This window comes from Eurosta solidaginis, chromosome 2 (assembly GCF_040869045.1).
Source record: "Eurosta solidaginis isolate ZX-2024a chromosome 2, ASM4086904v1, whole genome shotgun sequence".
NCBI lineage: Eukaryota > Metazoa > Arthropoda > Insecta > Diptera > Tephritidae > Eurosta > Eurosta solidaginis.
The window spans coordinates 239,794,783-239,822,376 of NC_090320.1; the positions used below are offsets into that span (position 1 = coordinate 239,794,783).

The 27,594-nt window shown below is 35.4% G+C and overlaps 2 protein-coding genes across 5 annotated transcripts in view; one reads left to right on the forward strand and one right to left on the reverse strand.

The window, feature by feature from the left end:
* The window catches only part of Trpgamma (Transient receptor potential cation channel gamma), a 362,261-nt gene extending 351,962 nt beyond the window's left edge, over nucleotides 1-10,299 (reverse strand). The window contains exon 1 of the mRNA XM_067767341.1: nucleotides 10,191-10,299. The gene's annotated coding sequence lies outside the window, so the exon portion shown is untranslated. The remainder of the gene's footprint in view (nucleotides 1-10,190) is intronic.
* grp (serine/threonine-protein kinase grp) overlaps nucleotides 1-27,594 on the forward strand; it is a 138,553-nt gene that overhangs the window by 103,867 nt on the left and 7,092 nt on the right. For 3 of the 4 annotated variants that reach the window (XM_067767342.1, XM_067767343.1, XM_067767344.1), the window contains exons 5-7: nucleotides 14,345-14,522; nucleotides 15,609-15,751; nucleotides 27,364-27,573. In XM_067767342.1, coding sequence (XP_067623443.1) covers nucleotides 14,345-14,522; nucleotides 15,609-15,751; nucleotides 27,364-27,573 — 531 coding nt within the window. Of the gene's footprint in view, nucleotides 1-4,522; nucleotides 4,631-14,344; nucleotides 14,523-15,608; nucleotides 15,752-27,363; nucleotides 27,574-27,594 lie in introns of those variants that run through there. The other variant, XM_067767345.1, reaches the window with a different exon arrangement.

Below are 27,594 nucleotides of genomic sequence, written 5' to 3' on the forward strand. Positions count from 1 at the left end.
TATTTCAGCCTCCTACATTCGTGTTAAATGCATATAAATACCCTACAAAAAAATTCGTTTGATTAAATCAGGCTTTTTTGTTCACTGTAAGGAAAGAAAAAAGAAAACAAATGACAGGACGAGTGAGAAGAAAATGGGGAAGAAAAAGCAGTATAGATACGACTACTGTAAGATATGGAAGATGAATTGAAGCTTATGGTTAGTGGACTAGCAGCCTTAGCTTAAGAATTTAATACTTTTCATATTTGTTTTACTGCATTCCTATGCAACTCTGTATTTTATTTCAATTTAATTTCAACGGCTTCCTTTGGCTTCACTCTTTCACGAACGAATACCGAGGAAGCACGAATAAGTAAGTGAATTAATTTCAATAATACCATTTTATGTACTATAAAATATGATTTTATAGATATTAAAACTCCAAAATCACAGTTTTGTAATCGTAAATTGCTGCCATTTGAATAAACGAGTTTTTAGTATATTCGTGCATTTTATTATTTGCCTGCGTAATAACAGTTAGCGTCACAATTATGGAAAGGAAAGAAGAGGAACGGAGACTAAAAGAAGGATAAAAAACCGGAACCGAACCAAAAATGAAACCGAAACAAAACAAACGACACAGAAAACTGAAACAGAAAAAGAAACCCAAACAGCAAACGAAACAGAAAGAGAAAACGAAACATTAAACGAAACCGAAAAAAAAAAAACATTAAACTGAAACAGAAAAAGAAACGCAAACAGCAAACGAAACAGAAAGAGAAAAGAAAACGAAACATTAAACGAAACCGAAACAAAACAAACGAAACAGAAAAAGAAACTCAAACAGCAAACGAAACAGAAAGAGAAAACGAAACCGAAACATATAACGAAACAAAAACGAAACAGAAGACGAACCCCAAACAAAACGAAAACGAAACCGAAACAGAAAACAAAACACAAACCTAAAACGAAAGCGAAGCAGAAATAGAAACCAAAACAGAAACTAAATCCAAACAAAACGAAGCACAAACAGAAAACTAAACTGAAAAGCGGTACCGTAACCCAAACAAGACCCGTTCCCTAGCCAAACCGAACCGCAACCGAATCCGAAACAAAAACCCGATCGAAACAGGAGCCGAATTCGGAACAAATCCGCGATAGAAATCGGAACAAAAAGGAAACTTTAATCGAAGGTAGAAAATAAGCCCTAACCGAAATCTGATATTACAAAATTTTACTTAAATCAAATCCTTTGGAGAATAGATAGTGTATGCCCTTGTCGAAAACTTCACTTAACCCATTCGAGTAGAGTTACGGTTTCATTCATTTCCTGGTAGTGCTTATCTCTTAAAACTACTTACGCTATTTTTTGAGAGGAGACGTATCGACGCCTCCTACACTATCTTCTACAACATAAATACTATGATGCATATAAATATGTATGTATCTATTTCTAAGTGCACTTAAAGATGCATTTCTCGGGCGCTTGAGTGCTCTGTGAGTGTACCATCAGATGTTTCCACTTCCATTATTAACAAACTGTGTATCTTTGTGTGTATACGCTCTTGGGTTTATTCTACAGGTAAATCAACGTTTTGAAAATGTCACTATTAATATTCGTTGATAATTCTTTATACATACATACCTCTCCCAGAAGGAAGATAAACTAGGATGGAAGTTAGAGTGCTTCGAATAATTTTGCCTCCATTTAACTTGTAATAATTTCCTCGTCGTTTTTGCTAGAACTACGGGATTAGCCTCTATGAGCTCATACTTTTTAGGGCTGTCCTCAGTATCCATTTTGCGGAAAAATTATTCTAATGGAAAGTGTTTTTTGGCAATCTTAATACCCACCTTAAAAAGAAGAACTGTTTAAATTTTAGTTCTCCCCATTGACACGAAAATTTTGATTGTTAAAAGCTCCGGATGAATAGCTACTTAGATGTTTTATAGGACTTAGCTTAATAACTAATTCGACATCTGGCAACTCTGCCGTCCTTAGTAGCGGGAGCTTTTACTTCGCGAGCGCGCAGGAAACATACACAACACTTGCTCGACCATTTCTTTTTGGATCCTTTTTTATAGTGCTACCTCTTTCCGTCGAATTATTAAGAAAGAAAATGTTTGAAGCAATAACGAAGAATAATTAGGAAGGAAGTACGGAGTTAAAAAAAGACGAGGTTGTCGCGGAGCTTGGGGGAATAAAATGTTTGAAACAATTCTTTTTCAAACTTTTCTCAGTTTTGTGAGAATTGAGAAATATTTGTGAGGAGAGCTTCGATTCCATTCCCGATCTCTATCATGTTTGAGAACATGAATTTTCAGAATTAAAGTAGTAAAAAAAAAAACCACCATATCAAAATGGTTTATAACACTTTCAACGGTTATTTGAGCAACATTTGCAAAATAATGCCCTATAATCATATACAATATGTCCAATCCCAATTTGAGATGCATTTGAGAACTAACCTTGTTCTCAAATTTTAGACGGTGATACTTAAATTCGTCTTAAGTAACCATTTACAGCGCTTGCAAGCTAATATCTTAATTTTTATTATGAGGCTTTCCCAACTTCTTTAATGGATAAATTTCATTTTCTCAAACCCATCTCAAGCATGTCGTAAAGGGATTGGATTCAGAATCAATGACAGTTTGAAGGGGAGTGTTCAATATAAGAGCGTATTAGTTTGTTACACAGAAACTTAGTATATGCTATTCAATCTTGCATTTGAGAACTAATCCTATTTTCAAATCGCAAATGTTTGTTCTGAGTTAAATCTCAAATAGTCGTGGATAGTGTTCTCAAACCAAAAGACCGTTTTTATACTCAGAGTATATTAATTTTGTTCGTATAACGGTAATCCGCAGCGGCATAAACTAATCGAGATAGATATAGACTTCTATATATCAAAATGATCTGGGCGAAAAAAAGAAATTCATTTAGCCATGTCCGTCCGTCCGTCCGTAAACACGATAACTTGAGTAAATTTTTAGGTATCTTAATGAAATTTGGTATTTAAGTTCCTGGGCACTCATCTCAGATCGCTATTTAAAATGAACGAAATCGGACTATAACCACGTCCACTTTTTCGATATCGAAAATTTCGAAAAACCGAAAAAGTGCGATAATTCATTACCAAAGACGGATAAAGCAATGGAACTCGGTAGGTGGGTTGAACTTATGACGCAGAATAGAAAATTAGTAAAATGTTGGGCAATGGGCGTGGCACCGCCCACTTTTAAAAGAAGGTAATTTAAAAGTTTTGCAAGCTGTAATTTGGCAGTCGTTGAAGATATCATGATGAAATTTGGCAGGAGCGTTACTTCTATTACTATATGTGTGCTAAATAAAAATTAGCAAAATCGGATGACAAACACGCCCACTTTTTAAAAGAAAAATTTTAAAAGTCAAATTTTACCAAGAAATTGAATATCTTTACAGTATATAAGTAAATTATGCCAACATTCAACTCCAGTAATTATATGGTGCAACAAAATACAAATATAAAAGAAGATTTCAAAATGGGCGTGGCTCCGCCCTTTTTTATTTAATTTGTCTAGAATAATTTTAATGCCATAAGTCGTACAAACATTTACCAATCCTTGTGAAATTTGGTAAGGGTATCGTTTCTATGACGATAACTGTTTTCTGTAAAAATTGGCGAAATCGGAATCGAAATTGCAAGAATACTGTTCGTTGTATTACATATATAAATAAATAAGCGGTACCCGACAGGTGATGTTCTGGGCCACCCTGGTCCACATGAAAACGCGTTCACATATACAACTAAGGGCCACTCCCTTTTATAACCATCATTAATACTTTTAATTTGATATCCATATCGTACAAACACATTATAGTCACCCTTGGTCCACCTTTATGGCGATATCTCGAAATGGCGTCCACATATAGAAATATGGCCCACTCCCTTCTAAAATACTCTTTAATGCCTTCAATTTGATACCCATGTCATACAAACACATTCCAGGGTTACCCTAGGTTCATTTTCCTACATGGTGATTTTCCCTTATTTGACAAAGGATGAAGGAAAATCGTTCCGAAAAAAATCATCCTTGGTCTACAAGTTGGTCGATATTTCCCAAACGTATGTGATATGGAATTTAAAACCACTTATAAACCCTACGAAACCAACGCAGCTAAGCTCCCAGCTGTGTATGTAATGTTCGGTTACACCCGAACTTAGCCTTCCTTACTTGTTCATTCTGCTCTTCTTTACTTTTGTCCTTGTTCTGCACAGCTTTGCTCCTTTAGAGCTGCATGTCATTTCATTTTATTCAATTAATATTTATTTTATTTTACTTTAACTTATTTTATGTTATTTTTCAATTTATTTTGCTGGGTTTATTGAATCAAATTTGTTGTTTTTTCTCTTCTTTCTTCTTGATTTTAAATCGCTCTAACTTGACAACTACGTGTTTATAATGCACTTACATATATATCAAAGCACAAATGTACGTACATACATATCACTCCTTTAAGCGATTCTTCTGCAGACGTACATAACTTCTTTAAGCAATTCTCCTGCAGACGTACATAACTCCACAAACATCCTTGAATAATAAAAAAGTAAGCAGAAACGAGGAAAAAATGTTATTTTGCGCATAAGAAAGCAACGTCCAAGTCTTCAAGGTAAACCAGCATAATTAGATTACATATATTTCAACCACCGTGGTGTGATGGTAGCGTGCTCCGCCTACCACGCCGGATGCCCTGGGTTCAAACCCCGGGCAAAGCAACATCAAAAATTTTAGAAATAAGGTTTTTCAATTAGAAGAAAACTTTCTAAGCGGGGTCGCCCCTCGGCAGTGTTTGGCAAGCGCTCCGGGTGTATTTCTGCCATGAAAAGCTCTCAGTGAAACCTCATCTGCCTTGCAGATGCCGTTCGGAGTCGGCATAAAACATGTAGATCCCGTCCGGCCAATTTGTAGGGAAAATCAAGAGGAGCACGACGCAAATTGGAAGAGAAGCTCGGCCTTAGATCCCTTCGGAGGTTATCGCGCCTTACATTTATTTTTTTTTTTTATATTTCAAGTCAATGGAGATATGTCAGCAGAGGCGGACTGATCAACAACAAAACCTAGTTGAAAAAGCACTCAAAACTGCAATCACTGTGTGACAGTGCAAAAACACTCTAGGCGATGTTTTAAGTTGTATATTTCGAACTTCGAATTCAGCCTCAAAGTCTAGAGTAAGGGATTTGTCCCTCTTGACTAATATGTGGTCTAAAACTTTATTATTGTTTATTTCCAAGTCAATTCCGTTTTCAACGAGATATTACTTTCACAATTTTTGAATTCCAATTTGAGTGCGATTTTTATGTGAAAACCCCTTTTAGATAATTTTAAACGAAAATAGTCGAGATAAACGTTATTGAAAATTAAAAAACTTCATTTCAAAATTTTCGCAGAATTCGTGACATTTTGGCGAATTGGCTTTCGAAGTTCGAAATTGAAGCTTACGTATTTTTTTCGAGAAATCGTCAAAATTTTACTATTTGGCTTTCAATGTTCGAAATCAAAGCTTTCGTGCTGTTATTTTTTTTTTTTTAGCGAAAATGTTGACGTGTTTTGCCTTGGCCAGATTTTGGTTGTTGTAGCTTTTCAGGTGATCAAATAAAGGCAAAACACCAGTCTTTCTTTTCCTATTATGCGTTTGGATTAATATTTTCCATCATCTTCTTTATTTTATGGTAAAATATACAGTCTCCCTGAAAAAAATTTATCGAAGCGCGTAGGAGGAAAAGAATAACAGATGTTATACGGAAGATAGTTAAGATCTTCGAAAAAGTTAAAAGTCGTATATTTCTGCATGAAGCTGCCTAAGCCCATGTTTTTATTTTTGAGGTTTTTAAATAAATAGCTTTTACAAATAATTACGCAACCTCCAGTTTCGAAATCCGGAAACCCTATGTTTTGGAAGCAAACTTTGCAAAACGCAGACAACTTTTTTACTTATACTTTGGCCACTTATGGCTCTGTAACTATAAATAAATATTTCATAAAAAATATGTATAATACGATGGTACAATTTCGAACTTCGAAAGGATTCATCCAGTCTTCCAAAAACGAAGAAATAACTTTTGCTTGTGGCTAAATCACTTAAAAAAATTCGTTTTTCAAGCAGCTCACAATTCTTTGTCTTTCCACTGATATCTCGCGGAAAGCCATATCTTCAAAAAAATTAAAAGCCATATATCTCTACACAAAGCAGATTACACCAATATTTCTAATTAGGTTTTTGAATGAACACCTTTTTAGAATGTATTACAAAAATCCCATTACGAACTTCGAATGTCTATACGTATGGTTTGGAAGCAAACTTCGAAGAACGGATAAATCATATTTCAAACGGTTCACATTTATTAGTATTTTCATTGTTACTTCTTTAGAAGGTGATATCTTCGAAATACTTCGATATTTCGCACTTGGAAAGACTGTATCCATATTACAGAAGCTAAGTTCGAAAAAATGAGAAATCATATTTTCGCTTATGGGTCGATCATTCTATACATATAACGAGTCGGACCCGTACGCATCTTGCGCAACAAATATAAAAGTCTCATATCAAATATCAACAGACATCAGCTGTTCTATCAATCAAACATCTATAACTTGCAGCTTTCGCTGCCATTTGGCGAATGTTAGCAACTGCCGGTAATACAGTGTTAGTTCTAATAAAATATTCATAATAGTGCCATAGTACAAATAGATTTCTTTGTGTGCTCACAATCGTTAATTTTTAACAAATTATTTTAATAAAATATAGTAAAAAGCAGACGCACTGTGACTAATAATGCCCAAAGCTCTCTAATAGCACGAATCACGATATTTGGATTCCAAATAAGAGCGAAAAAGGGACCTGTATATAAGAACAGCAATTAGAAATAATATATAAGATAGTTTATAAGAACATACTAAGAACATCCAACTTCGAAAGACTATACATATGTTTTGGAAGCTATCTTCGAAAAACGGAGAAATCACATTTCAGCTTTCAATCGGTTTACATTTCTTAGTCCTTCACTGTTGTTTCGGTAGAGAGTGAAATCTTCAAAAAAATTAAAAGCATTTCGAATTTGCTAAGACCTCACCTATGTTTTGAATAACTTCGAAAAACGGAGAAATCATAAGTTTACTTATGGCTCGATCACTCCAAAAATTTGGTTTGATCCAATACTTACCATATGTGGTTCTTATAACATTGGGCTTTCAATCGGTCTCACATTTCTTTATGTTTACATTGCTATATTCGGTGGAACGTCAGATCTTCTAAAAAAATTAAAAACCGTATATTTCTGCAGAAAGCGGATCACGTTCTGAATAAATAATTTATAAGAATATTACGAAAATCCAATTTCGAACTTCGAAAGAAGCTAACTTCGAAAAACGGAGAAATCTTATTTCAGCTTTCAATCGGTTCACATTTCTTAGTGTTTTCATTGTTACTTCGGTAGAAAGTGTGATCTTCGAAAAAATTACAAGCATTTCGAACTTCGAAAGACTCTATTTATATTTTGGAAGCAAATTGCGATAGCTCGATCACTTAGAAACAACGATTCTGTTGCAATACCCAGCCAATGGGGTTCGGCTTTCAATCGGTTCATATAGGTTTGCATATGCGCTGCTATCGATTCGATTTCGGTATTTTTGCATAGACGTTATATTTATATCGATTTTTTTTTTCACTCCACATACTCAAGCCTCAAACTCATCTACCAGAGAGGGCACAAAATCGATCACATTCATGCCTTCACCCGAAACAAATAGGAAAGCGAGGCGTGTATAAAATTTTAACTGGGTTATCTTAACTGCCTTTGTAGATATGTATGCCTGTGTATTAATTATATGCAATACAATGCAGCCTAATGATTTATCTTTTGAAATGATTTACCACATCTGCCTTATATACAATACACATACATATGCACATATGTAGTATATTGATCTACCTCGACATATTTTGTATATCCTTTTTATATAATTTCTATATTTTTACAATGACACCACCACCACCATCTTCACAACTACATTTTAAAACAACAAATACGTTTTGACTACCTGACAATTTGTCGCCGTAACTGGCATTTTCGATGTTAAATCACAAGCTATTATTTTTCACTTGCCTGGCTACGGAATTTCACATTTACCAGCTACATAATCGTGCATCTTCTTACCCTGCCCCTAACTATGTATTGTATGTGGGTTTCTCAGTGCCTTTTTAACTACTTTATAGATTTTTGTTGTTGTTTTTCTTGTAAATAATTCAGCTGCACTATTGGAAGTTGCAAATCATACAATTTTTAAGGATGGCCTGCGAGTGCTAGTGTTGCACAAAGTCAAGGATTTAAGTGGGGAATTTGGTCCTTTAAAGAACCGACCATTTCACGAGCTAAAAAATAGGTTTTAGGGCACAATTAATTACATTAAAAGACCGGAAAAATTGAATACAGGAAAAGATTCTGTGTATTTCCTGCCTAGACCTGTTTAGTAGATCATCGGTTCTTTTCTGGTTGTATTCTGGCCAGATTAGTTTGGTGGTTCTACAGGTGTCCGTAGAGTACCAATCACGGATTGCTATTTTCCTAAGATAGGTGAGAATGTCTCTTTTAATTGATGTGAGTGGTCGATGCACCGCGACTGCTTCTGTGATGTCTAACGATGCTCCCGCCTTTGCTATTTCATCCCCTTTTCGTTGCCGTCAATGTCCCTGTGGCCGGGTACCCAGCTGAGTGTGATAACTGCCTGGTTAGCTGCTACACGTAGCACCCTCTTACAGTTGTCGACGGCTTTTGAGGATGTGTACGGTGATTCTAGCGCTTTTAGTGCCGCTTGAATGTCGGAGTATATGACTACCTCACCGTCTATCCGGTTCTGCAGCAGGAAGATGCAGGCCCTCTCTATTCCTTGCAGCTCTGGTTGGAAGATGCTGGCTGTGTTTGGAAGGCGGATGGGGATTGCGACATTTAGTTGGTGGGAGAAGACACCTGCGCCGACGCCGCAGTCCATTTTGGATCCGTCAGTGTAGAGTGAGGTGACCCCCTCCCTGCCAACTTTGTCGGCCGACCAATCCGTTCTAGAGGGTATCTGCACCTTGTAATTTCTGTCGAAGAACAGTGTTTTTGAGAGGTAATCTGTTGTCGAATCCACATCGGCGAGCCTTGTTAGGATGTCACTGTGGCCATATCGTTTTTCTGTCCAGCATCCAGACTCCCTTAGCCTGATGGCTGTGTTGATCGCTGTATATCTGGAGTGAAGGGGGAGTGGCAGCAGGTTATGGGGTATATTTCCGAAGAATCGTGAGAATGCTGCTTTAAATGCCACTACGGTTACATCGGAACACACTTGACTTGTGTCGAAAAGAAATACGAAGAAGTTTTCGTATGCTGCAAAGGTGGTATGACATGGCTAACTGAGTTGGCTGTAAGCATATTAGTAATTTACAGTTGTTCCGATCAGTTGCAAAAAAACCTTCAAGCGAGATTGACCGGCGCTCATGTGTAAGTATCTGTATAAAAACACCTAACTAATCATAAATCAATGCGCACAAATTAATTACGATCATGCTCGGTTCGTAGTTCGTCTGATGCAGTTCTCATGTTGATTTTGTGTAGATGTTAAGCAGATGTGACATAAATTTACGAAACTAATTGTTTACATGTGTGACACGACTACTGTATTAAAGTCCTCGACGAAGTGGCGAGATTTCAACGAGAAAGGGACTTGCAAAAACGATACCAGTTTATTCGAATGGAAGCGAGTATATAGAGCGTTATAGGTGTAATGCGGCTTCTTTTCCGACTAAACTGACTGCTTGAAAGAGTTTTTTGAAGTGGGATGTGTAGGTTTTGACCTTCTATTTGACAACCGGATAGTAATGACCTTGTTATATCATGGAGTTTGGGTTTGGTGAAACATAGTAAAAGAAAGTCGAACTTCGAATTGTCTGGAATAATTATCTCTCAGTTTTCGTACGTTTTTGGTAGCAGAACCTCTACAAAGGGGCCAAAATTGTGCCTTTTCCAGTAAATACATATTCCTACGTAACTCGATAAAACCGGTTCATTTGTTACTTCAAACCACACATCACTACTGCGATCCGGTAAGATCGTCAGAACTAGGGATACATGGTTGATATTTGTAAATATGTACAAGTATTTGTTAAATGTTAGCCTTAATATGCGTTTACCTACTTTAGCTACCTGCTAATTTTGCTGTGTTGTGTGACCTTTGACATTCGCTTACACATACACACACATTTTTTGTCGGTCCATTAGCATCACATTTCATCTTCAGTTGTTCGGTGAAAGTCAATCGATCACGTTCCTGAAAATAGTATCGTTTAGATGATCGTGAATGTATTTTTTTTTTCTTGTTTGGTTTAAGTAATAGATTGTTTTGACGCATCTAAATTTTCGCTCTCCAAGATTTTTTTTTATTTGAGAGAAAATATTTAATCTAAACTAAACCGCAGCGCAAAACTAGAAACTAATGGAATTTTTGCGTACATTTTGTGTGCGCCGCGTTCATGCAATCTATAATGTTTTAGATAGTTTAACGTTTTTCGCGCCAAGATTTAGGCCGCTCCTGATACTCGCAATTTTTACACTGGCAGCGGGTAGCTTGGCTATCTACAATTTGCGTAAGGCTCTATATATGATTTCTAAATTGGGGCCCTTAAGAAGGGCTGAGTAGTAAAGAACAAAAAAAAAGGTGAGAGATTATTTCGAATTTGTGTTAAAAACTTAAAAAATTGTGAACTAATGAAAAGCGCAGTGAGTGCGAAAGTTTCGAAGTTAATTTCGAAAGTTACGAAGTTAATCAACTTCTTGTCTTTGTGTATTAAGTTTTTATTGTTCGTAATTATGTTATTCGAAAACCTGACCAAAATAGCTTTTCGAAAAAAATTCGAAGTTAAACCTTTTTTAACCAAATGTCTTCAGTTGTGCTCGTTTCTTTTGCATTTTTTCTTTTTCTCTGTAGTTTGTTCGAAAATATTGGAAAAACGTGTAATTCGAAAAAAATTCGGCACTGAAAATGTGCATACTGCCAAAATATTTTATAAGCAAATAATTTAGAATTTGAACGTTTGCATAATACAGAGGTTTTTGAAATGCCTTGTCTTTTGAACTTGTTCTCACGTGTTTATTGCTTTTTGTTATTCCGAAATTCGAAAAAAATGTTGAGTTGAGACTTTGTGTTAAAAACTTAGTGAACTAATGAAAAGCGCAGTGAGTTCGAAAGTTTCGAAGTTAATCAAACTCTTGTCTTTGTGCCTTAAGTTTTTATTTTTCGTAATTATATTATTCGAAAACCTGAACAAAATAGCATTTCGAAAAAAATTGTTAACCAAATGTCTTCAGTGGTACTCTTTTCTTTTGCATTTTTCTTTTTCTCTATAATTTGTTCGAAAATATTGGAAAAACGTGTAATTCGAAAAACATTCGGCACTGAAAATGTGCATACTGCACAAATATTTCATAAGCAAATAATTTCGAAATTGAACTTTTTCATATTACAGAGTATTTTGAAATTCCTTCTCTTTTGAAAATTTTCTCACGTCTTTATTCGTTTTTGTTATTTCGAAATTCGAAAAAAAAATTGTGTTGAGACACTCGCATAAACGGTAACTTATACTGAAAAAGTTTCATATTTTTTTATTTATGTACTTTTTATACCTTTCATGAACACGAAATGGTATATTAACTTTGGTCCGATGTTTGTAACGTTGAGAAATATAGAGGATAGACTCACCATTAAGTATACCGAATTGATCAGGGCGACGAACTGAGTTGATATAGCCATGTCCGTCTGTCCGTCCGTCTTTCTGTTTGAACGCAAACTAGTCCCTCAAATTTTGAGATATCTCAATCACCCTTATCGCGAGTTTTATTTTCACCCGAAAATATTCAGAGTTTTCGTTCACCCTATCGCAGAGGGTGGCGAAACAATTTGTCGTGTTCGAAAAAGATTTCACCTTATCGGCAACTCTTTGTTCGGGCGAAATGAACAGCGGGGAAACCCGAATTTGTTCACTTATATTTTACAGGCGAACGAGAGGAAAACAAAATGTAAATGATTTTTTGTTTTGAAATTTGATACTCTTATAATTATATGTAATTTTATTATTAAAAATAAATCAATAAATAATGCACAATCGGAAGATGAGTGGAAAAAAGTGAAATTCCTGCATTGCTAAGTATGTAAATTCTATTTTTTATGATAACGTATCAGTCGGCCAAGGTATCCATAGTCGGCAAAGCAACGGTTCCAAAATGTTGAGCACCTCACTGAAACAAGATTGGCTAAGACTCACTTCATAGTCCTTTCCAACGCATTTTCCCTATGCGAAAAAACGAAGACATGTACTCAACTTTACAATTGGTGGAACTTCACCCGAACAAAAGAAGTGAAGGCGAACACTTTTCCGCGTGAACTTCGCGATAAGGGTGAATGAAATTTGGCACAAGGATGTATTTTTGTATTATATTAGACATTTGTAGGATCCGGTAGGATCGGACCACTATAACATACATATATCTCCCACATACAATCGATCGTTCAGATAAGGCGATTTTGGTCATTTCTGCTGCAATTTAGAAAGTATAAACGTGAAACTCGGTGATATACATTTTAATATATCGTAGAAGATTTTATGAAAAAATCACTTTGATCGGAGCTTATAGTATATATACCATACAACCGATCCTTCAGATAGAACGATTTTTGGCAATTTCTCCCTTATTTTTCAATATAAAAACGTGAAACTTGGTGATATTTATTCTAATATATCGTAGAAGATTTCATGAAAAAATCACTTTGATCGGATCTATATGTATATAGTATATACCTATCCCATACAACCGATCGTTCAGATAGATTTTTGGCCATTTCTCCCTGAATTTAGAAAGTATAAACGTGAAACTCGGTGATATATATTTTAATATATTATAGAAGATTTTATGAAAAAATCACTTTGATCGGAGCTATATATAGTATATATACCATACAACCGATCCTTCAGATAGAAAGATTTTTGGCAATTTCTTCCTTATTTTTCAATATAAAAACGTGAAACTTGGTGATATATATTCTAATATATCATAGAAGATTTCCTGTAAAAATAATTTCGATCGGAGCTATATATAATATATATCCCATACAACCGATCGTTGAGATAAGGGGGTTTTTTGCCATTTTTTATTTTATATTTATCTTAAAAATCGTTTAGGTATGTACATCTGTTCACTATATATTTCTTATCTTATACATCCGATTATTTGGAGATTACGAACGGGATAAGATTATTGTTCAGCCCCATTCATGAAAGGTATGAAGTCAGTCCCGTCCTTAATTGTTTGGATTATTTCGAAAACAACAATCCGTTTGTTTGACAAATATGACATTGCGAAAACAAGTTGGGAGTTGGGCCTCAAATAAAGGACATTTCCTTTTCCATTACATTTTTGTCAGTTTGATAAGAGTATTCGAAAATTTCAGATAAGTAAGAAATTCATAAATATTTTCGAAGTTACACATTTTAGTATTTTAAGATCATCGCATTGGGAAAGCGACGTAAAAACAATATTGGTAACCTTTCGAGGAAAATTTAATTCGAAGACGATTTCAAAGTTAAAACTTTGCATATTTTAGAATTAAAATAAAGGGCATCTAATTTTCACGTTTTTCATCAGTTTGTAAACAATAAAACAATATTCGAACATAATAAATAAGTATATAAATTCAAAAATAATTTTGAAGTTGAAACTGTAAATATTTAGGAACTCAACAGCATCTCATTACGATAGTGACGACGTGTTCCGACTTTTTTATTCATTGTCAGAGAAACTCGACAAGTTTGAAGTTCGAAAACAAGTTCTTATGGAAATGCTCACTCGTTTTAGTTTTGTCATAATAAGTATGAAAACAATATTCGAAAATCAGAAATATGAAATTCGAAACTAAGCATGGCACAAAGTCTGGGCATTGAAGACATAGGATGCGTGCTTTACGTAACCGTTATGGCCTTGGGGTTGTGAGTTTTTGTGAGAAAAGAAAGTCCTGCCGTTTTTCAAACCTCGTTTTTGGAAGCTTCTGATCGGCTCAGATCCCCACTTTGGTACATCCATTAAGGCTATGACATTAGTTCCGTTGTGTTTATTCCTCTTAAAGGGTTTTTACTCAAGACCCGGTGAATATTTGTAAGAGTCTTTGAACTTTGATCCGAGAATTTTAAGTCTCTTACCGTTTCGCTTACATGAATGCCATTTAAATTATATTTTTTGGTAAATTTAAAATAATAAAATAAAATTTAATAAATTTAAATTTACTGTGTTTTTATTTTTAGAACCCGATGTTGGCATGCCACAACATGAAGCGCAAAGATATTTCCTGCAACTACTCTCCGGCGTACAATATTTGCATCAGCATGGCATAGCACATCGAGATTTGAAACCTGAAAATTTGCTGCTGGACGAACATGACAATATTAAAATATCGGATTTCGGAATGGCGACAATGTTTAGGTATTAGGTACAAATAATTTAAAATTAATGATAATTGATCTATGGATTTATTTCTGACTGCGTGTTGAAATCGAAAAATAATTTACGAAAATCGATTTTTGAGGGATCTTAAACTTTTAATTTTGATAAGCAAAATTGATTGCACTAAAAACCTACATACTTTCAAATTGTTCTAAATATTCCAAAACTAGATTTTTCAAAAACTTCACGAATTGGAGAATTTTTTCGAAAACGTGTTTGAATTCGTTTGGATAGTTTTCGTTATGCAATTTATGATTTTTAAAACTCCTGAGTATTAAATTTTATAAAGTTTTCAAAAACTTTGAAAGTCTTATATTTTTTCTAAATACATGTTTGATATTGGGTTACATAGTTTTCGTTATGACTTCACGCATATTCGAATTTGTGTGAAATTTTGAAATTGGAATTGAAATTGGTTCAGAAAATTTTTATTATGTTATTCACGACTCTATAAATGCCAAGGCCGAACGTTAACACTTTTATGAAACTTTTAAAAATTTTAAGATTTGTAAAATTTTTTTCTAATGCGTTTTTTAAATTGGTTCACATAGTTTTTCGTTATGTTATTCATGGTTCTAGAAATGCCAAGTGTAAACTTTGTCTAATGTTCGAATTTTTTTTTTTTTTTTTCAAGAAAAGTTTTTCAAATTGGCGCTTTTTTCGGAAACGTTTTTGAAAATCATTTACATAGTTTTCGTTATGTAAACTCTTTGTTATGAATTTAGAAATCTTTCTGAAACTGCTTATCATAGTTTTCGTCACTGTATACTTACTTAAGTGGAATTTGCAAAACACCCCCAGAATCTAAAGAATCTAAAGTTTGGGGAAAATTACCTCCGTTTTCATAGTTTGAGGCATACATTGACTCCTAACGTTATTTCCCTTCTGCAGCGCAAACATTTTAATATTTTATTAAAATTAATTATTTCAACTAAATGATGTCATTAATTATTTATTATCAATTAATTTCCAATTAATATTAACAAAACAAAAAAACTCAATTATTAATTTCCGCTTATCTCATTTCTTCTCACACACACACACACACCACCACCACCATAAAAGATATAAAGGCAAGGAACGCCTGCTGGACACACGTTGCGGTACATTGCCATATGTGGCGCCGGAGGTGCTCGTTAAACCCTACCACGCACAACCTGCCGATATATGGTCCTGTGGCATTATATTGGTTACAATGTTGGCGGGTGGTAAGTAAAAAAATAAATACACACTTTTAATACAGGTTTAAGAGATTGATGTGTGATCCATTCGAAAATTTTTTTTCTCTAATGCCCGTACGATTTAGCGTCCAAAACGTTTGTCTCCATATTAAGTCGCATTCTATTTTGAAACGAGGCTGAACTAAACGATTGGACATTGTTGTTGCTGTATCGATAAGAACACTCCCCGAAGGTTTTGGGAATTGTTATCGAATGCTGATGCCGGATTCAGATCGGGTACGATCCGACAATGTCCATCGGTGGTTACAGCTAGACATTCCATTGCATGAAATGGAAATATGAACTCAGTTTAATTTTATCACAAACTCGTTTTATCACTAGTTTTTTCGCAAAGGAATGACAAAGACAGCCAGGGGATGGTTAAGTGTGTTAAAGTTAAAAGACGGCAAGACCAATACCCTAGATAACACGAAGCTGTGATTAGTGACCCCAATAGTTGGCCATATCGCTTTGACAGAATAAGCACTGCAAAGTTGCTCATATTTCTTTTGTCCAACCCTGTATTTTTGAAAGTAACAGTAATAATGCATATTTTTTATAAGTTTACGGAAGTATAGATTATATGCCAGTGTACAAGCCAGATTTCATGCCAAGGAAAACACTTTCAAAAAATGTTGCATACTTTTAGGGAAAATATTTCCTATTATACACAGCTGCTATTTGTAAACTATAGCTTACGATTTCTTCTCGAACACAAGCTAGATTTTCGAGACCCGACAAATCGATAACTCGACTTCTAGCGAGATTCTCGTGTCTCGAAGTACTCGTAAATCTCGCGAGCTTCTCGACATAAACTTAATTGCTGTATGGACAGTATTTATAAACTTGGTTTTTTTTACTTGTGATTTTTTTTTATTATATTGCTTTTCAATGACATTTAACTCAAAACATATTTATTATATTTATTGACTTTTGGCTGGCTCTAGGTCATTAGGAATAAAAACACACGTTTGTTAAGTTTTTCCCCAATATATTTCTGTTGCACATCGGTAACCGTTCTCAAGGGTAACTGCAATAATATTATTATAAACAAATTTAACTTAAAAATTACATACAAAATTTTTTGTAAACATTAACAATTATAAGCCTTTACATACATTCATTTACACCTCTGGCTGCTTTGACGTGGAGCTTAATACTGTCCGTTTGTTAGTCAACAAGTGTCTGTAGATGTGTGCAATGTTATCAGTGTCCGTTTTGTAATTCATTCTTATGTTCGGCGGAGTGTTTATTATATGTAAAATTTCCAATGTTAGGCGTTTGGTTTAGCATTGTTCTTGTGCTAAAATTGATGCTCTTTCGAAGTTTGGAGAATGGCCGGTAGATGCACAGTGGGCCATTAGTGCTGTTTTCGCGATGCTTGAATCCTGACATTGTTTGAAGTCCGATTTGTGTTATGATACTCTACTTTTTAATTTTGACTTTGTTGTTCCTACCTATACATTGTTACAAGTTTCGTCTTTGCTTCCGTTACAGGGGATTTTGTAAATTAGATTGCTTTTTTCCATTGGAGGTATTTTGGATTTTGTATTATTAAATATCTTGTTTAAAGTGTTTGTGGGTTTGTGTGCTATTTTTATAGTTTCTTTGTTGTAAATATTTGATCTTGTTAGCCGTTCTGATAGATGAGGTACATATGTGACTGATTTATAAATTTTCGGGGTTTCGTCTTTTTGCAGATTTCTCGTAGTTTTTGCTCTCTTTATTAAGGTTTTTATAATAATTTCTGGAAAGTCATTTTGTTTCAATAAGCACAATATCTCATTCTCTATTTCCCTGTTGTAAATTTGGTCCGATATGTTCAACATGCGTCGTATACAGCCCAATGCTGTATTCATTATCATCGTTTTAGGGTGTTTCGAGTGAAAATTGATGACTCGTCCGGACGCTGTTGCTTTCTTATACCACCGCAGTTTTAATTTATTTCCTCGTCTGATTACAATAGAATCAAGGTAAGGTAGTTTTCCCTCTTCTTCTAATTCTATTGTAAATTTTATGTGTCTGTTAAACGAATTTGCATTTAGTGTATTATGTATCTCATCTTCGTGTATAATTGCAAAAATGTCATCGACGTATTTACTTATTAATCTGGGCTTCTGACCTAGTTTCTCCATCGTCTTGTTAAGTAGGTCCTCCATTATAATATCTGCAACAACTGGTGAAGCAGGGTATCCCATCGGCATTCCCTTCAATTGGACATATACCTTGTCCTTGAATTTAAAATATCTACTTTCTTCTATGCAAAATCGTAATATGTCCATAAATATTTGTTTCGGCATGTTGGTAAATTCTTTTATAGTCGTCCATTTTCTTTGTATGATGTCAAGTGCTAAATTTGTCGGGATACTGGGAAACAGAGAGACTACGTCAAAAGAAATGAGTTTTTCGTCTTCAAATATAAAAGTGTTCTTTATCTTCTCTTTGAATTCCAACGTATTTCTTATATTGTAATTAGAGTTTGCAGTTAAGTTTTTTAATATCATATTTATTATACATATAATCATGATACAAAAAATAGAGGTAGTTCCATTTAGTGTGACGTTAGCCACTTGACTTTTGCGGGGAAATGTTACGAATTTTTCTAATTTTGATGGGTTTTTTATTAACGAATACGACTAAATTACTTTCATAGTTATTTTAAATATAAAAGAAAAAAATGAGCCGCATGCGTTGGAAATATTTTAATACGAAATATCAGAAGGTTTTTGATACGTTTTTCGAGCTCCCGAAAATTGCATTGGTGGAAGAAACATGGGTCGAAGTATTATTATTATTACTAGGTCTGGAAGCACTGCGACCTTTGTGTAGATCAATTGTGGGTCAAAGTATACAAAGCAAAGGAATATAGCCCTCTTAAGTGTCCGCACGTTTGCTCAGAACATGTTGACAAAACATACACGTTTGTCAATTGATTGCCCAAAGGAGGTCCTTATAAACCGATACCGCAATTTCTAAAGAGTTTAGCACACTTAAACGCAATTTTTATGAAATTGAATTTTGATAAATTGACTACAAGTCCACATTTTTTATTTATTGTATAATTCAAGCGTAGCTCTTGAGGAGGGAATTGTTAAACAATTTTTAAGGGAGAACATTGCCCTGTAGCTCTGCAGTTTAGCCACTAGTTGTGAGAGTTCTTTTGCGTGTTGTACCAGGGGCACCTTGGAGCAAGCCCCACTTATTCATATTGTGTGCCCTTTTAGCATTGACATGGATGTGGCCTCCCACAAACGTAACAAATTAAACACCTACTACTCACTGCAGACTTTGGAGGTAGACTTTTTCTCAACATGCCTTCAGAAATATCCACTGTAGATGCATGATAATAGGGCCATTCTAGAACAACCGAGTTTTCGTGTATTTTTTCTGTTTAGGGGTCAAGCTGCCCTAAAGATATGAGTCATTAACCAATGTATGAGTCATCATCCAATAAAATTGCATGTTTTAACTGTATTCTCAATCGATATTTATGCACATAAATCGGGCTAAAGCATATCAGATGACCATTGCATTTTCATCCTAAAGGAAATTTCCAAGTCGAAAAACCATAATTTCGCCTTAAACAGTAACGGCATGGCAACGCTTTTAGCAAAACAACAAACATTATGAAACTTCAAAAATCCCCAAATACGTCAAAAAATTTTGAGTGGAACCACCTTCTTTTTTATACCATGCATATAATTTTGTTCACAATATTTTATTTTTTTAACGAGACATCGAGAACACGGCTTCTCGCGAGATTCTCGAATCTCGAAATACTCGACAGCTTCTCGACTTTGAATTCAGTCGCTACATTGGCAATATTTTATACATTTCGGGTTTTTTACTTGTGGTTTTGCGGACATTTTGGCTTGTGCTCCAGAAGAAATCGTAAGCTCTATATAAAACAGCCGATGAATCGATTAAATTGAATGTCGAGAAGCTCGCTAGCCTTACGAGTCATTCGACATTCGAGAATTCCGCTAGAAGGCGAGGCTCGCAAGAAATCTCTTCTCGAACAAGTTCGAGAAATCGTACGCTCTATTGTAAACAGGGTGGTTTGTAATGGTGTAAACGTATTGAGATAAATATCAACTGTCGAAAAAGATGTCGATTGGGACGTGTCCGTCCATCCGTCCGTCTGGCCAACATGATGTATTGAATACAATTTTGAGATGTCTACACGAGGTTTTTTGTACCCAGAAAGAATTGGCGAATTCCTACCAAATAAGCCTACTTTTTCCATATCGAAAATTCCAAAAATTTTTATTTTCATTAAAGAACGCTTATAATTGGCTAATGGATGGTTTCCTTGATGTATTTCATAGTTTGCTGAAGGGGCCACAACTAGTTTTTGCAGACAAAACTATGTGAAGACGCTTTCAGAGCTCAAAAGAACATTAGACGGAAATATAGAGGATATAAATCTAATATCAGATGACCAAATTAAAAAAAAAAAAAAAATGCACGAAAAAACGATTTCGACTGTATTTAGAAAAGTCCAAAAAAATTGATTCCGAGACCCATGAAACATGTGCCCAAAATTTAGGCGCGGTCGTGAGCAGTTTCTATTTTGGACCCAGTGTAAAGAAAAAGAAAATATTCCTCTATCCTTTGAAAAAAGTAAAAAACAAAAGCTTATAGATCCCCTTCTTTGGAATTGGGTGTCTCCACTCGGAGATATTTTTATTTATTGTGAGTGCCCCCAGTGAGTCTAAATTGGCAAAGAAAGTGAAAAATTAACTCTTCTTCCCCCTCATAGTGACGGCTTCAGGGACAGGCAAGGCTTTAAGGCGGCCTGGCTGTCGACCAAGATTGCTACATTATGTCTGGGACTGCACTATCCTGGAGCAATCTTGCTGCTTGCGCTATGGCACAGATGTCTGGAAGACACTACATGTGTCACTAAGTCGGTACGATTAATTTACCGGCAGATGCTTTGAGTACGTTCCAGCCCCTTTTCCATTTTCGAGTCGTCTGTAGAATGTCCCTTACATATATACTTTTATTTGCAATTTTATATGCTACAATTCATATAGCACTCGCTATTTTTGTTGTTGCTTTTATTTTATCTTTTTGATATTAATTCTAGTTTTTGGTCGTAACCAGCTAACTCCCAATAGCACAACATATTCTTGTAAAGAAATGTGAAATTTCACGTACTACATATTTATGTTTTTTTTTCTCGTTTCGTTTATAATGCACACTTCGTTGGGTGACACGCCCAGCTTGCACAAATTCATATTCACACATATGTTACTCCTACTTTCACATCAATATCTGTCCAACGTGTTAGACTCGACACATTCGCGCATCCTCATCAATCAACTCGGCGCACATATTTCCCTTCATGCATTAATGTGAACAGACGTAGTTGTTGCTTCGACCCGGCTCGTTCACGCGCACATTTTAATTTTTCGTTGACTTGCTGTAACTTTATACCTAGATGTGCTAAAAGCCTGTGGCTTAGAAAGCAATCCTCTCAGCACTCGTACATAGATGCAGAGGAATTGAGAGATGCAGGTGGAGGAAGACTTAAACTCCCTTGGTGATCCCAATCGCGGTCAGTCATCGTACAAGGTATTATAACTTTGTTCCATTAAGCGCGGCGGTCGAAGAACCTACCGTTGCTCTCGGCTGATTACGACTTCCGAAGGCTTAGGGCAGAACTAAGGATATGGTCAGTCCTCTATCTATACTCCGGTACTAGCCCAACTGCCGCGGAAACGATATTCGAAATGCTTACGACTGAAATGTGTTAACGCGGGAAAATTCTAAGCCCTTAATTCGCTGGCGCGATGGTGGCGAGCAGGAAAAAATAAAGAAGATACACAGCTCTAGATAACTGCTACTTCATTGCTGTTACGAAAGCCGCATCGATTTTTCTCGTACTAATACGGTAGCATAAGCTCTACATTTTTGCTGAGGCCGAAAACCTGACCTCTTCTCAGAGTGGAGCTATAGATAAGAACAGCGTCTGGAGAAACCGTGTATTAAGCTGAGGCCCTTCTGCTTTGTCCGCTGTCCTCAGGCCATCTACGAGTATAGAATCCCAGGCGAGTAACGACCAACTTTTCAACGCTGAGAACATTCATTTTCTTTCTGTTGTTATTGTTGTAGTGGTAAGGAGACCCTCCGAAGGTTTTGGGAAGTGTTATCAATGTTGATGGTCCGTTGCCGGCTATAGATCCGCATCATTAAGTTACTAAGCCGACCATCTCGGGAACGATTTAATATATGTATGTAACTACATTGAACCTTCTAGGTCACTTTACATGTATTGTGGCGTGGCCACTCCGGAAACCATGCTGTCGGTGAGATAAACTACCCCGCTACTTCAAATGCTGCTATCCGGCTTTCTTTTTAGGATACTGTCTATTAGCTTTCCTGTCGTGATCAGCAAACATTGTGGCCGAAAGGCGATGAGAAGCCGGGGTTTACTTGGTCTTTCGGAACTAGAATGAATTGCTTCTTCGGGTATACCTTCAGTTCCGTGCTTGACGTTACACTGACCGACCGTTATTACGAAGGTTTCGATTTCGAACTTCGAAAGCCCATACCGATGTGTTTGAGGCAAACATCAAATAGCGGGGGAATTAATATTTTACTTATGGCTTAATATCTTCTTAAGAAATGGTTCCCGCATACTGCTTATGAAAGTGGGCGTGGCACCGTTCATACCACCTGTCACTGATATCAATTACACAAAAAAAACCATAAATAATAAATCTATGTAATAAAAACTCGCAGATGGGTATATAATGTTAAGTTTCACATTGCACTAAGTCGCTCTTGTTTGCTTTGATTGTTTTCGTGATACTTTTTTTGCCATTTTTTACGGCGTTTATTATCGCTTCCAGTGCTGATCTTTCACGTCGCCTGTCATTGCTCTCCTACATCAACTTCATACTTTTGCTGATTTGAAATTTCAATATATTTTTTTTTTGTTGTTGTTGTTTTTTTTTTTTTTTGCAAAATAGTATTTTATCACTTACATACATATGTACTTCATAATGTAATACAAATGTATATTTAGTAATACTTTTGTAAGTAAGAATTTAGTCTTTAAGTTAGCGCTGGAATTAAATAATAACAATTTGTATATACTATAGTTAGTATATCGTTAATACATTAGAAACAAGAATACAAATCTTTCACTAGAAAAAAATTAAAAATTGGCATACACGAGCCGGATCCGTGCGCGTCTTGCACAACCATTATAAAAGTCTTTTATCAAATATCAACAGAAATCAGCTGTTCTATCATCTGGCGTATGGTAGCAACTGCCGGTAATGCAGTGCAAATATTCACAATGGTGTCATAGTACAAATAGATTTCTTTGTGTGCTCACAATCTTTTATTTTTAACAAATTATTTTAATAAAATGTAGCTAAACAAAAACACTACGACCAAAATTACCCAAAGATTGCTAATAGCCCGAATCTCCAACTTTGCAAACAAAACTTTATTTATAGATTTGGATTCCAAATAAGAGCGAAAAGGGACCTGTACATAAAAACAGCAATTAGAAATAATATATATGATTTTAAGAGACTTAAGCTTTTGCAGATTTTGGAAAATTGGCTTTTGTTTTATAGCATGTTTAATCTTAGTCTCTAATGCATTGACGTTGTACTGTATTTTGCACCATTTTAAAATCATCATCAATCGTTCAGCTAATCAATCGCCACAGCCACGCAACTCAATATATCAATCAAATATCATTTTTGCTGTGTCTTTGGTATTCTAGCTGTAGATTCTTAAATATGCTATCATCTAAAGCTTTTATACCAAAGCTCCAGCTTAAATTGCTTGCTGCACATTTGTTACGTTTGAAAATTTGTTTTTTTTTTTTTTTTTGTTATTGTTATTGGTTTTGTTTGTTAATTATTGTTTGGATTGAATGATAGTTTTGTTTTTACGAATGTATTTTAAGATTTGGTTTTTATATTGTAATTACAATTAAGTTGCATTTTTTTTTTGCTTGTTTTAATTGTAAACCCTAAATATATGCAATTTTTATTTGTAAACTGTCATATTGAAGAGGAAAAGCAGTATCAGTGAAAGCTGTCTACTTGTATATATTTTTCAGCGCCTAAAATTATGCAAACAAAATTAATTTTCAACAAATTAATAAAAGCAGTGAAGTGATATGCCTTGTGTTAATTTAGTTTTGTTTTTATGTTCTTTATTTATATAAAATATGTGTATGAATACAATTAATTTTCTTTGCTTGAGTTGCTTTAGTGTTTTTGTTTGAATTATTTTAAGAAATTTTGTTTACTTTTCTCAAATGTTTTATCACAGCCGTGTTTGACTTGTAACACCAATTATGTATATGCTTATTGAAATACTGTGCAAATTTTTATTGTAAACAAATTTGTTAATACTTTTGAAAAAATAAAAAAAAAAAAACTAGGTTAAGAAAATTTTGTTGTATGCTTGTATATAACTCTAAGATTGAGTGAAAGACCGCGCTATCTCGGCAACCGACTCGAAATCAACTTATCTTTAAATATTTTTCCAAAGCCCTCTACCTCAGAAAAAGATTAGGTTAGGTTGAATTGGCCGGTCCGTGAGGACGGTACATAGACTGAATAAGTCCATATTGTTCCCAGAAGTTTGTTTAACCACCAAACTGAAAAACCATGACCTATGCCACTTGCTGCTTCTAGACCTAACAATTGTATCACTTCCAATAGCTAGAGTCTTAACCTGGCAAGCGCAGAGCACGAGCACAAAACGTGCTGCATTGTTTCCTCCTCCAACCCGCACTTCCTACATCTGCTATTACTGGCCAAGGAAAATTTAAAACAGGGCTCTTCAAAATTGAAAGTGCGCCTGTATTAGTGAGAGCGCAATCGTCGCGATGATCGTGCGTAATTAATGCCCCATTGCCGTTTACAACTCAACTTAGTTGGATTGTAATTAAAACAACTCAACTTTAAGACAACTCAACTCCTGTTTGATATTACGAATTACAACTTATTTCAGTTGAAGTTGAGTTGAGTTGCCAACTTCAGAAAGTGATGATTTGACAGATAAATGAACAGCTGATCAATTTATGGCGGAAATTTAAGTATTTGCAAAAGTGATTTTTTATTACGAGATATTATATGATATGAAATCTATTTTATAATGGCGAAAATGTTGGTGATTAACATGTCGCGAATACGGAAAACATTGGCGTCATCATTCCAATCCCTTGGAACTACCTAGCTCCAAGTAAGAAAATGTTTAAGTGACAAATTAGCTTCAAATGAAATTATTTTGCAGATTTGAAAGGAAGCATTTTGCTCATTACTAAATAGACCATTTCCGCAAACGCTTTCGAGGGAAGGCTGTACCCTTATTTTAAAATTATGCGCCACACTCAGATTCCTTGCTGATGGCAGCTATCAAAAATGCTGTGGAAATGATTTTGCTGTTGGACTGGAGCATATTTGTGCGAAGTGGATTAAAACCCGGCAACAGCAAAAATTGTATTTTACTCTAAAACAAGATTCCCAGGAGTACTGCATCCGAACTGCGGCCAGCCTCGTCCAACTTCGGAATGTCGCTCCATAAAGTGAAAAAGTTATTCAATGTAATCCTTCGTTTAAACGTTGTTTTTTCTATAAATGTGTACAAAATTGTTGATTATTGTTTGATTAAAAAAGGTTTAACTACCAGCTTCAATTTTTTTTTTTTTTTTTTTGGTAACATTTTATGAGCCCGTGCACCAACTAACTCTTATCAAACGTGGTATCAAAAGACGCGTTTCGATATCCGTTTTTAGGATTCAAAAGCGGAAATTAAAAATTTTATTTCTGTCGAAAAATATTTACAAAAACTCACAAAATGGTCCGAGAGGGTCCAAAATATGAAGCCCGATCCACAGTTTTTTTGCACAGAACATCTTCCTGCGTTGGCGGCCTTTGGCCGCCATTTGTAAAAATAACCCTGGATGGGTCCAACGCCTTTCTGCATTAGTGTGTACAAAAAATCTGGCAAAATACAACAACCACAAGAAAATTTTAACCGAAATGATATGGCAGAAATTAAATTTTTAATTTTTGCTTTCGGATTCTAAAAACGGAGGTCAAACGTGTCTTTTGATACCAATTTTGAAAATTTTTGTTAAAAATTAGGTGGTGAACCGTCTTCTAAAACGATACCTTTTTCCAAACAACTGCAAAATTGTATGGGACAACTGCTAGTAATCAATTGTAAGATTTTGACGTCTTTGACAACTACACCAACACAAGGTTGTAAACGGTAATGCCAGAAAAAGTTGTTATACTAGACAACTCAACCGACATTTTTCTTGACAGGTTGAGTTGTAATCAGTAATACCAAATTGCGAAAATACAACCCAACCAGAGTTGAGTTGTAAACGGTAATAGGGGCATAATAATTATTCATACATATTTTGATACCGATCAGCCGATACCCATCACCGATGTTGCTACGCCAAGTGCCAAGCGGCGACTAACTCAATTAACGACGGCAGAGCGAATCATATGCATGTGAATTGGGAGGGCACAATTGTGCTATGAAATGAAGAACCCTGATTTAAAAGCATGCACCCCATAAGGCAGTGTCCAATCAAAATACCCGTCTTAAGTATACATTCCTCTCTTTTTAGTGATAGGAGTAATTTTGTTAGACCTAAACATGATATTCGACAGCCCCGCACTTGGTTCCATGCCTTTCCCGCTTGGTCGATCGTGTACAACTCTTGCTTTCTCTTAATCTCGCCAAATCTAATTGCGACGTCTACGGAGCAAGCTTCGAGTAATGCGCCCTAAAAAAGTAAAAAGCTTCTCCCTATCACATTTTGTTCTAGGAACTGCTTACACTCTTAACAAAATGTGTTGTACCCTTAAGCATCGTTTTTTCTATTTTTTCATTAAATCAGTAGTTATAAACAATCCCACTAGTTCCGAACTAACGCAGAACTATAGCATAAAGAGACGGTACTAGCTCTAATTCTGTCGCCTCGCAGTGCTTTCAGCTGACTTTTTAATGTTGTGATGCTCTACGGAAGCCGATTACCGCTCTTAACTAAGTTGTTGAGAACCGTCCCGTATATATTATTTTCCGGCAAACGCAACAGGCTCAACAGCTTCCCGTAGCAAGAGAGTATGGAACAGTCCAGCTGCTAGGACCTGCTCTGTGTATGACAATTTGTGCGAGGGACGCAACGCATTAAATGGGGGTACGCTTGACAACCCTTGGTCGCGGAAAAGTGCCAAGTCGCTCCGGTATATAGAATCAGCTGCAGTGGAAAGCGAACTGATTCAATCGCAGGGAGTTCTAAAGCAGTCTAACCCTTTCATTAATTAATTTAAATAAAAAAGTTTAAGCAGATATCTCAGACTTCAGCTTTGCTGGTACAAGTTTGGCTGCTAACTGTCTCGCTCTGCACCATGTCATTACACTAATAGTTTCTTTGCGTGACTCTCCCATTTTTTCCGGGAAATTTCGAAAAGTAGCCTCTTAACATAAATAAGTATTTAAAAAAAATAAAACTATTTACTCCAAAAATAACAACTAATACTTCCATTTCTTATCTTCCAACGCACAATGAACTTGTGCTTCCTTGTTCTACAACATAGAACTAGCCTGGGACCAACCGTCTAGCAACTGCCAAGAATTTAAGAATTGGACCGATAATGAACGCTGGTCAACACAAACGCCCTGGAGTAAATTAGATACATTGGCTATAACACTGCTGCGCAAAGTATTGGCCACAAATCCGACATATCGATTAACACTCGATAAAATCATCGATCACAAATGGTGTAATATGCAATTTAATGAAAACGGTAAGTTTCATATAAAAATAA